The sequence below is a fragment of the Boleophthalmus pectinirostris genome, unplaced genomic scaffold, assembly GCF_026225935.1.
Source record: "Boleophthalmus pectinirostris isolate CB_2022bp ecotype Guang Dong unplaced genomic scaffold, ASM2622593v1 HiC_scaffold_2, whole genome shotgun sequence".
Taxonomy (NCBI): Eukaryota; Metazoa; Chordata; class Actinopteri; order Gobiiformes; family Gobiidae; genus Boleophthalmus; species Boleophthalmus pectinirostris.
In genome coordinates this window covers 24,093,733-24,106,381 of record NW_026571152.1, presented here as the reverse complement: position 1 = coordinate 24,106,381, position 12,649 = coordinate 24,093,733, and the positions used below count along the sequence as shown (strand labels likewise).

The window sequence follows — 12,649 nt, the reverse complement described above, 5'->3', positions numbered from 1 at the left end:
GGTTCCTATAGGCCCATGTGCACTGAGCCATTTGACAAAGTGATGCCGGGGCTACAGTGAACTGCTGCACCGTTGGATCTTTGTCTGTGTCAGGAAGGAAACTGTGAGGAGCAGATAGAGCAGAGGACACACACGCAGGGACATGCCATGATAACGCACTGATATTAGGACGCATGGGCTAAATGTGTGCAAAGGATGGGAGACCAAAATTGGACAAACATTATCTTATGCACATGGTTGGTTGAAGAAAGTTGGGTTTCTTTCAACACATTTTCACATGTTCCTAACAGATCTACTAGTAGGCCTGAGGTATATCTGAAATACATGGAGGGCATTTGGTGTCTACACAAGGAGATTATAAGAGTAAAATGGGAATTAAGCTAATATGGTGCATACTAACGGCCCATCGCTGTTATAATGTTTCCTCATCACAAACAAACCTTGAGTTGTTTTGTAATACAGGAAGTGCCCCACTGTGATTTTCTAAACTCCATACACCTTCACTCAAATCATTTATAGACAATTTCAGCTTGGAATTTCCAGTCTCTACTGAACAAAAAGTAAAAGGTAGCTGTAAATAGAAAACTTTTCTTTCAAGACAACACAAAGGTGGAACACAGCATTTGAGATTTTGGAGACGTTGACAGACTAATAATAAAAGTTTCCTCAAACATGTGTGAATGAAACACAACTCCAGGTATGATTTTGATGAGATAACAACATAAAATGACTTAAAGCTCACAAGAATGCATTTTGTGTGATATAGTTCCTTTAATCATGCCAACTCTTAGCACAAAATTACAATGACAATATTTTCCAGAAATACTTGTTGAAGTTACTCAAGTTTAAAAAGCCTACTCTGTGTCTATAGTTCTAGAGGCGTTTGATGAGACAGTCAATAGCAAAGTACAGGCTGGTGTCCGCTGTAGTTTGATAACAGATGTCACAGCACCAGTAATGTTGTGCAGATTACTTCTACAGCCCCATCAATCATCAGAGGGAGGGTTGGATGGTCAGCACTGAAGGACACTGTCACTCACTATAGCAGTAAATATGGGCAAAAGACACAGTAACTTGGGTTTATAGCACCCAAAAATACATATAAACGGCTAGTGTTGCAATATATTATTAGTATTTATAAGCATTACTTTCTGTAGTACTAGAAATATTTGAGAATGACTGGAAGAGCCCATATTACACTATTTTCTGATATGTTTTAAGTCTGTTTCCATATCAAAAACATACCTGGGGTTGTGTTTTGTTTCATTCATGTGAAGAACGCACAAATTCTGCATATTTAGGTGAAAATCTTCTCTCAAACAGAAAACACCATGTTTGACCTTGCGATGTCATGTTATACAGGAAGTGATGTACACTGCCACAGTATTTTTAAACTCCATACACTACTATACGTAACTTGTTAACTACTGCTTCATGACATGACAAAGCGGTACAGAGCATTTGGAGTTTTGGAGATGTAGACAGACTAATAATAAAGGGTTCCTCAAACATCTGTGAATGAAACAAAACACAACTCCAGATATGTTTGATATCTATTTGATATGATGAGGCAACAGCATTCTCACAAGAGTAAATTTTGTATAATACAGGACCTTTAAGTCTAATAAAGTGCCATTGTATATGAGAACGTATAGTAAAACTCACAATGTTTTCCATACTTTACATTGTCAGATAACTACACTCATAGCTACTTGAAAACAACCAATCACGATACAGGGGCATTTGAATGACAGCTGGTCGTGACAGGAGCTTAAAGGGCTGTCCTGGTCGTGCTCAGAAACATGGGGTGTGCTGGCTGCAGATATGAAAAGAACTACATTCAGGCATTCAGGAGATGGAAATTCTGTTCAAATGTGTGATTGATGACCCAGTCCGGACACGGAAATGTAACTTTATACAGTATGTGCTGCAATAATAATAGGTTTTTATCATTTGATCAGTTTCACAATCTCAGATTTCATATAGAGCTGAACTGAAAACAACAGATCTTGATCCCTACCAAGCATAATCATTTGACCATGACCTTACAGTTATAGTTTCAAACCAAATATCTTTATTGTGTCTAATAATCAGGGATATCTTTATGTTCATTCAGGGGTTCTGGGTGACTGGGACACTTTGGACCTTTGTGGCAAGCTAGTCAAAACAACTCCAGATCCTTGTTGAGGGAAATAAACATCTATCTCATAATGAGCAGCTCAACCACTCAACCAAAACTGTTCAGCATCCACATTACTCTATTTTCTAATCTCTGTTATAATGTTGTTTTCTCGTCACAAACATACCTGGGGTTGTGTTTTGTTTCATTCACACATGTATAACACACAGACCATGCATACTCTGTTCCACCTTGTGATATCATGTGGTATAACAGGAAGTGTTCCACTGTGTTTTTAAACTATACACCTTCACTAGAGTTGTTTGGATAATTTCAGCCCTGGAATTGCTTATTTCTACTGAACCAAACAAAAAAGCTGTTGAGTTGAAAACTACCACTTCATGCCCTCAAGGTGAAACTGAGCATTTTGAGCTTTGGAGATGTAGACAGGCTAATAATAAAGGGTTACTCAAACCTGTGAATGAAACAAAACACAACCCTGGGAATGATTTGATGAGGAACATTCTAACAAGATTTAAAACTCAAGTGTCATTTTGGTATAATATAGTTAAAACACAACTCTCTGATCAGAAAGAGGTCAGAGCTGCACTAATAGACCACATTATAATTAAGTGGAGAGCTCATGTTGAGAGGTTCTCTGTGAAGTGGTGCGGCCCACAGCTGTCACTTGTACATAATCTGGTTCATCCTTCTATCAGTGACCCAGTGCCCCCATGGTTCACCTGTAATTTCACTATCACTCAGCCCTCATCTCCAGCTCTTATTGATCCTTAAACCCCCTCACCCGCATCATTATCTCTGCTCCAACTCAGCTCGTCAGTAATGCCACTTTCACTGCCACTCCACACACTGTCTTTGAAATACTGTTTCTTACTGTTTCTTTTATTAGACATTAGCACAGCAGAGGAAAAGGCACATTACAGTTTGGTGCAATTCCCAAGATGAGTACATATGAGTAATGTTTATTTAATTCTTTATTGTTTATTTGATAACATGAGGGCGCAATAACATAGATTAACATGTAGTGCTAATTTGCGACACCGGTCACTAGGAGGGCCTTTAAGAGGTCAGATTTCACTAAATGCAATATTCTAAGAGTTTAAACAACAATATAAAGCACAGAAGCAAGAAACCTCAGAACAAGCATACTTAAATTCTATGAAGTTTTTCACTATAAATACTGTTAAACCTCTTTTCCTTCACATTTTCTTGACTTCTGTCACTGTCACTACACACCCCTAATTTCTTAAAAAGTAGTGAAGCAAAATGTCAATTTCAATGTGTTGTAGATTTATGCTGTTTAAAAATCTACTAGACTGGATAAAGGGAGAGGGCTCCAAAAGGGCATCTGGTACAAAAGAAAGGAGGCCCCTGCGGGGTGAAGCCAAAAAGATACAATGTGATTTTAGCCAGCTAATATTACTTCAGTGTGCCCCATTTACATTAAAAGAGTGGGGCAGGAGTCTGAATACAGTAAAATATTCAATCCAATTTACTCACACTAATAAATCCTGCTAAATGTAAGATGCCATTACTGATAGAAAATGTTGAATTTTATTTCAATATAGGCATGAATAATTTCCTTGATAAACTGAGATAAGATTTTGACGCTGTATCACTTCCCAATTTTCTCCCCACACCCTCTGACACAGGGCGAACAATTGGACCCCCGGGAGCCAGTGGAGCGCAGGGTTTTCCTGCTTGGCCAGCAGCTCCTTATCCTGCCCACCAGAGTTATTCAAATGAGCTCATATAAAGCATTAGAATGGCAGCCGTAATAACGTTTATTATTATTTACCCTTTCAGTGTCTGTGTGTGTGTGTGGGGATGGGGGTGGCTGCTGGGTTATCATACAATGTTAATTATAATGGAGCGTGAAGACACACTATATGCATATTATCACCAGAGAGTGTCTCATTTATTTGGGCTAAGGAAAGGGAGAGGATGGCGCTGTTACATTAGCATAGCCACACACAGATCCAGAGGAATGGGTGGTGAAGGTGCGCCCTCATCACTTTGTCCACATGATAAGGCTTTGTTTTTTTCAGCCTGATGCATCTGGTCATGGCTGGCTGAGCGGAGCACTCGAGGGGAAGATGTTTGTGAAAAAGCTTACAGTTTGGATCATTGCTGCGGTCTGACACACACACCTCACACTTTTGATGTGGTCTTTGGTGGTTTTCATATTTCATCTTGGCCTAAGAGTCACCTGTCAAACTCTGGACCGATAAAACTGACTTTTACCATAACATAACTTAGACTTAGACAAACTTTATGGAACCACAAGGGAAAATATATGGACAGCAGCTCGCACATTACAGTAAATATAATAACAAAGAGAAAAAATATAAATGGTAATAATAAATTCAAAATAAGTAGCCAAAATAGCAAGGAACTAATGTCAAATAAATATTGTATATGTACAATAAAACATAGAATATAGTAAATATATCGGCTTTATTCACAAGCAAAACACAAACTCTGGGTATGTTTTTGATAAGTTAACAGCATTATAACATGCCTTAAATCTGTCAAGAGTAAAATTGACATAATATAGGACCTTTAATTATCCAAAATAGCACCATAAAGTCATAGTCAGTCCGATACAGATTCTGTATCGGAGTACATTTTTGGACAGAGGAACAGTAAACTAATTAGACAAGTTCTGCACATTCCTGGCCAAGCTAGGTCGACTCATTTGCCAGATCCAGTCATAAGTACATATCTGCATATTTATATAATTGGTTGATACTCAAACGAAATATGTGAAAAAAGATAACAAAATGTATGGCATTAGGCCCGTCACGATAATTACTATAAAGACTTATCGTTCAATATGCCAGATGAACGTTATATTTCTAGCTCAGTATTCAACACATGTGTCTTTTTTCACACTATTGGGGTATATTTGCTTTTTTTGTAGTGTGAGGCCTGTATGATGAGATTTGTGTTGTAGATCGTCCAGTATTTCACTTACACGATACATTACAGATACTTGAACTAACCACTTTAGTGTTTCTTTGTACTATGTATGTATTGCTGTCCACATTCTGTTTCATATGAATAACTTAGTGCATCTTTAAATCAGAACAAATTCTTTCTATGTAACTTTCTGGTTGGGGGTCTGTCACCTGCTTTTTTTCTAAGAACATGTCATTGCTCTGTCCCTTACATTTATTCAATTACAGGTGGATACACTGCTTAAAAATCCTTAGAAAAACAGGCATTCTAACTGTGAGCGGGGTTGCGTTTCCTCAGATCTGACCTGTAACGTGGTTTGGTTTCCATGAAGATCAAAAGGTTTAATGCCATACAGTTAAACATTCCAGACAAAGCAATAACATCTCCATGGAGACAAGCATTTGATGGACTCCCAACCCTCCACCAGAAAAGTTACACAATGCACCTTTAAGGTTACTGTGAAAATGGTATACATTTATTTCAATATTATTGTCCTATGTGATATTTTCAGAATCAATATATGGGACTTCAAAATTTGTTATTGTGACAGGCCTATATGCCATAAAACAGGTGTATTCTGGGATACCGCTAGTTTTCTCCTTTCTCTAACCTTCTCCATCTGACAAAGACACTGAACTCTTGCCCCCTGCAGAAACAGTTGCCTTCCCTCCTACAGAAACCATATAGGCCCATGGTGATAATGGATTAGTCCTCAGTTCAGTAGAAAGAATATGGGACCAGCGTAGCCAATGACAGGGGATTACTCTGACGGCCATTTGCATATCAAGAATTTTAAGCAGCGAAGGGGAAAATATTGAACCCTGCAACCGGCAAGGTCATTCAAAAGATTTTTCCTCCTTTTTCATAATTTATTTTGCATATCAGCCATTTATGGACACACAGTAGATTAAAACAGGAGCTATCACCGTATTCCCTGATAGGAGCGGGCCCCACCTATATAGGCTTCTGCCACTGCACGCGCATGGCTGGCAATGGAAGACTGCTCTAATCCTGCACTGTTTATTATCTCTTTAATTTGAATGTTGTCTAGTGTTAATGGAAGCCTCAGAGCCACTGTTGGAAAAGCAGGAAGAGAAAGAGAGCCACCCTGACTATTATCTGTGACTAAGGACTTTACTGCAATTGACAAACAGCTCATTAGACTCACAGCCAGTGTCAAACATGTCCGACGCTAATGAATTGTATTATCTTTAACAGAAATGAATTTGAATGTTCTGTTGTTGTAGTCTGTCAGAACAATATAGCAACTGTCACAAAGACTTAGTTGAATAAATTATTGGAGAGATTTGTATCATAAGGTTACAACATTAATGGAAATGGAAATTAAAAGTGTCATATGATGGAGTGACTTCATTTCAAGCAATTTATGGGGGATTAAATGTAAAAAACAAACAACAACTGACGCATACACGTGGATTTAAAGGGCAAGTGAGGTCAGTAAGTCATTGATGAGATAGGAATTCTGACTGGCTGAAATCTAATGTTAAAATGAATGCTGTACAATGAAAGTTAGGACTGTCACGATAAATACTACTTATCGCTCAGTACATGACAGACAGAACAATACATTTGGGGGTCAGTATTTATCATGGTGAGTACTAGCCTAATTCATCAGCCGGTTTCACTTTGCAAAAAACGTCTGACCTCGCAGCATTAGAATTTGTTCACTCGACGATAAGCGGGTACTTTTTTTCATTTAATCAATCGGTGTTATTTGGTCATGGTGTATGTAATGCACCGCAAAAGGGGATAACTGGTATATTAAGCTTTTCCCAAATCCTGTAGAAAGAAGGGCAATAATGTCTTTCCTCTTGATAAAACTTGGGAATTGTTGCCAGCACAGAATATATGGCTCTTCGCTGATTGGCTGATGCTCGAACTCACACTTCCGGGGTTTTTGCAAACCGTCTAGAGTATTCTGATCCCTGACCTAGTCGCGGGAGAGAAATTAAATTGAGCGGATGAGTTTTGAGCTGTAGAGGGTTGAATTATGAACTTTTGTGACTCATATAGGTAAATGTATCTATAAAAACTGCAGTTCTTGGTTTTTAAAAATATTGTACATTTAGATAGGATTATTCTGCTTAATGGGTTGGTTTCAGTTTTATTGTTTATCATCTATATTTTGCTTCAGCAACATATCACACTACAAAATTTGCTATTGTTACAGGCCCATCTATTCAAATATCACAGTTTGTAATCAGATACTGGACAGTACCCCTCTTGAATGGAATCCCAAAACATAGTACTGTAGCTGGCCAAAAACCTGAGAACTATTTTGAATTCCTCCCTGGAGATAAACAGAAAGTGGTAAGTGAGATTATCATGATTATGTTCCATGTTATAAAAAGACAAGAACTTTGTGTCCCATGAATAAGCCAATGGGGATGATTAAAGTCATGTACTACATTTTTTTCATGTAATAAAAGTGAAACCTGTTTTGCCCCCAGAACTGATATGTTGTGAACCAAGAAGTAGCACTTTTTTCAGGCTAGTTGTTCACAGCAAAACTCTATTCTAGCCTCTAGAAGTTATGAAACATGCTTATAAACTAATTGTGGAGAATAATTAGGATGCAAGGAATACATTTGGCAAGTGAGGAATAACTCTGGACCACTGCAAACTGTTTTAAATGCAAAGTTCTGTTATGTTTTTAAGACGGTAAAACTCAGCACCTTTAAGACAAACTAATCAAAGTATTGGAATTTCACAATAATAAATAAGTCATGAATGCTTGTTTGGCTTTTGTCCTTGTAGATGTCAATATGACAGTGGATGGAAATGTATTCAACTCTTAACAAACGCGCACGCAGCTAAAAGCAGATAAGTGAATTGCTATAATTTTATAATTTATTTCTGGCCTTATCAAGCTTTGTTTTGTTATTTATTTCCTTCTGTCTTCAATGAGTTAAACAATCCCTGGAGATTAGGAATGCGCTGTTTGTTTTTCAGGCGACACACGTTTCATGTCCATCTCCCTCTCTCTCCTTGTGTGTGTGTGCGTATGAGTGTGTATGTGAGAGAATGCCTGTTTGTGTGTGTTTGTGTGTGTTAATTCCAGGGGATGTGTTCATTATCGTCCCGTCCAGGCCTGTCCCTTTAATAGTAATTGGAGCTATATTAATTGCTGTTGTGGTGGCTGGTTGATGGTAGCACCGCGATGCCGAGCTGATACGGACCTTGCTTTTTATTGTTTTTTTTTTCTTCGTCTTTTCCCTTCCTCCGGTCTTCACAAACTAACAGGCGATTGAGCGTCGGTGCGGGGGAGGGGAGAGGGGGAGTAAGGGAGAGAGATAGCCCCTCTATCAGCTCCGGAGCAGGCGCTGTCTTTATCAGGAGCACGATTGGCAAAAAGGAAACTTTGACCGGTCTGAATTTTTCTCTTATCGTGGCGAGCCCCCACCTCCTCCTCTCCTCCTCCTCCACTTCCCAAGCTCCATCCATCCACCTTCTCCTCCTCTGCTCTCTCCATCACACCCCTCCTACAGCACTATGCATCCATTTCTACCATTGTTTCTGCTTGGATGTAGTTGTCTTGAAATTGAAAAGAATCGAACTGTTCTGAAAACCAGAGATCCATATTGAATGATATCTCTTTAATGAAATACTTTATGGAAAAATACACATATGTTAATAAAAACTGATAGACAGCTTGAACTCTTACTGTTGAAAGTAATGCTCCGCCATGTGTACTGTTATGCCGTATTTGCCTGATCTGATTAAGTTTTTGTGTAAGGGTACAGAGAAGACCAACTGTAATTTAAAAGTCAGAATACTGACCTGGTCCGCTCCACTGCTGTCCGTCTGTCTCCTCCTCTCCTTCATCCTCCTCTTCATCGTCACTCGAGATAGGAGCTTGTTCGTCAGCCTGGTCTTCCTCATCAGGACCGCCCCGCGAGTCCTGGCTGTGGGGCTCTGTAAACAAAACACAACATTTTAAGGTTGGGGACAAAACATAAAATACTTTATAGCATAGTAATTAGGGATTTGATTATAAAAACATGAATTGCAACGTTTCAGCTCATGATGCTGATCTGATATTGGTGTGGTATTTTATATTTTTCTGATATTTGTTTGTGGTGTCTGTTTTCCACATTCACTTTTATTGGACAATGTTCTTCCTGGTCCAATTGTGTAACAGGTGGATTTAACTCTCAGAAGCAGATGGCGTTTCCATTATTAGGTTATTTTTTCAGACCAAGAGTTTGTTTCCATACCTGACAGTTTTGATTGCTCACTAGCATCTTCCTCAGAGTGGTCACGTGATGTTGCTGTGACGTGTCCGGTCAGCTGATTTATACAGGTTTTGGCGCTGTCTTCCTACCGCACAACACACAGCAACATCACGTGACCACTTTGAGGAGGACAGCAGTCAAAACTGCCAGGTATAAAAACAAACTCTGAACAAACAAACAAAACTGAAAAAAGAACCTAAGAACAGAAACGCCATCTGCTTCTGAGAGTTAAATCCACCTGTTACACAATTAGACCAGGAAGAACATTGTCCAATAAAAGTGAATGCGGAAAACACCACATAACACAACATAAATTATCGAAAGACCAAATGAACCTCATAGGACTAGATAGCGTTTACCTTAGAAATCTATTAGGTGATTGTGGTAAAATAATTTGTTAGTTATCTAAAAGAAATCATGGGAAATTAGGGTTGCATTCATTTAGTTGCAGAAAGGAGTGAGTTATCTGGAGGTTTGGGTGTGACTGGACATTCTTTCTTTATAAATGGACATGGCTAACCTGCTAGTTGCCGTTTTCCAAATAAGAAGTGAGCAAGGGGGCGCTTCTGGCTCCATTGACTCCAATTGACTTTACATTGAAAAATTTTCACCCCTCTCTCTGCTGCAGTGAGCCTTGTAATTTTGGTCTTAAAATGTTCGTATTAACCCACTCTACATAATCCTGGTGTTTTTATTTCACTATTTTGTCAATTCCTATTCCTAATATGTCTCCAAATTCACCCCATAACTGCTAGCCTCTGTGAGCTTCATTTTGACTCGGGCCGAACACTATTACTGTTGTTATTTCCTTAGTCCACTTGTTTATACAGTCGTTAGTCTTTAGTCAACCAAGAATTTCTTTTGTCAACTACAGGCCTAATAACATTATGTTTTCACACCACGCAAGTCCTCCTATCATGATAAAATTTCATCAAGAGAAAAAAAGCATATCAGAATGTATATGACCTGTACTTGGCCTATGCCGCTGTTCCTGTCTGCTGATCAAAGCTCCTCTGCGGTTACTCTACTCTTGCCCTCGCTCACATAAACTCTTTGATTTGGTTCAGTTATCACAGACTTCAATGTGCTTGTCCAACTGCATCAGTGCGGCCCTCTACACATCTGGACACGCTCCCCAGAAAACTCCTATAAGGTTATCATTATAATAAAGTCCCTTAGACTTAGACAAACTTTACTGATCCACAAGGGAAATTACTTCGACACAGCAGCTCACACATGAATATATTATAATAACAAAGAATAAAAAATATAAATGGTAATGATAAATTCTAAATAAGTAGCAAAAAAGACAGCAAGAGACAGGTGGCAAATAAGGCATAATTATTTAACCCGACTCAATCTCAATCTCACAATCACCAAACAGCAATGCATCTTGGTGTATCATGGGTTGTGGCAAGACAAGTATTCTCACACTTACAGACACTGAGCTATTAATGTGTTTACATTGGTACTTTCATTGGAACTAACCACTGCTAGAACAATTGCTATTAAGCACGAAGAAAGGCCTGTCACAAAAACACATTCTGAAGTGTTAGACAAAGCTAGATAAATTTAAAATTATGTGAGTGAGTGAGTGCACTTGCTTTTATGTACAGTTAAGATAGATAAGTATGAAAGAAAGAGCTGAACTTTGGCTGCAATCGGACAGTTCATCACAGTGTCCCATTAGCGGGATCGTGATTAGTGAGATTAGATTAATAGTTACATCACAGCCCCTTGGCCTATCAGAGTACAGAATCTACCTGTACCTCTTGCTTTTCCTTTGTCTTCATCATGATCAGGTCCTGCCCCAGTGTGACTCAGGATTGCTCTTAAAGGAAATTCACAATTTACCATATGAACTCATTGCTTAGTCATGAAGTGTATTTTTATTATGTCATTAAAAGCAATAAATATCTTGTGCAAATTGTATCAGTAGCAAAACTAAATATACATCAGAGGTTTCAAGATGACTTTTCATCTGACGCCTATAAACAGTAATCACATATGAATAAATATTGAATACATTTTTGCACAGTTTGGATTAGCATAAATTATACGTAAAAGAGGACTGGCACAAACTATCATAAATCTGACTTAAATAATCTTGCATTATTTAAAGGCCCTATATTACACAAAATTTATTCTTGTGAGCTTTAAGCAATGTTATAGTGCTGTGTTACCTGGAGTTGTGTTTTGTTTCATTCACATACATTTGAGTAATCCTTTCTTGTTAGTCTATCTACATCTCCAAAACTCAAAAAGCTCTGTTCAACCTTGTGATGAAGTTTTTAACAGCTACCTTCTACCTTTTGCTTAGTAGAAATAGGCAATTCCAGGTCTGAAATAATCCAAACGATTCTACAGTAGTGAAGGTGTATGAAGTTTAACAAGACAGTGGAGCACTCCCTGTACCACCACATGACATCATAAGGTCAAAGTGTTTTCTGTTTGAGAGAATAATTCAAGCCTTTATGTGTTAAACATGTCTGAATGAAACAAAACCCAACTCCAGGCATGTCTTTGATAAGGAAATAACTTTATATCATCGATCAGAAAATAGAGTAATGTAGGAACTGGTTTATGACATTACACATTTCAAATATACAATCAAATCTACAAGACGTTATGCTAATATAATGCCTCTATATTCATAACACATTCTACATGTATTCCACACATGCCTGACAAATTGAGATTATTTGAGATTATTGGTTCAGACTAAAAATGTCACAATCTGAAAATGCCCCAAATACTCCAGATACTCTCCACTTCCTGGTGAGCTCTCCCCTTCCCCAAACCTGCTCCTCTCTCCACCTCGATAAGGCCTCGGCAGTGTGCACAAAGGGCCTGTTTACCCTCACATTCCCGCTCCGATAACGCACCGATAGCGCCCAATCGATACCAGCCATAAATGCCCCGTGACCATGTGACGCCTCCACTTTCTGCAATTTTTAATGTAGCAGCTCTGGCCCGAGATTGGGATCTGCCTCTGCATCTTGGAATAAATCAACGCAGGCGTACCCAAGCAGCATCCATCTTCACGTCACGTCCACCTTTCATACAGCTACATACTAACACATGTGGCCCCTCCCCCCGCCTAAACACCGCCATTATTTTCAGCTATAAATCACATTGAATGGCACATAGATTTTATCCGGCAGCGGCTGGAGCGCGGGAGGGGAGCTGGAGACACAGTTATTGCGTTTAATATTATCAATATTATCAGCCATATCATCTGAGACAGGGAGGCAGGTATCAGGAGGAGTCGACAGACACTTTTCTACCAGGA

The 12,649-nt window shown here is 38.8% G+C and overlaps 1 protein-coding gene across 1 annotated transcript in view; it reads right to left on the bottom strand.

The window, feature by feature from the left end:
* zfpm1 (zinc finger protein, FOG family member 1) overlaps nt 1-12,649 on the bottom strand; it is an 82,122-nt gene that overhangs the window by 30,946 nt on the left and 38,527 nt on the right. Inside the window, exon 3 of the mRNA XM_020935221.2 lies at nt 8,903-9,037. Coding sequence (XP_020790880.1) covers nt 8,903-9,037 — 135 coding nt within the window. The remainder of the gene's footprint in view (nt 1-8,902; nt 9,038-12,649) is intronic.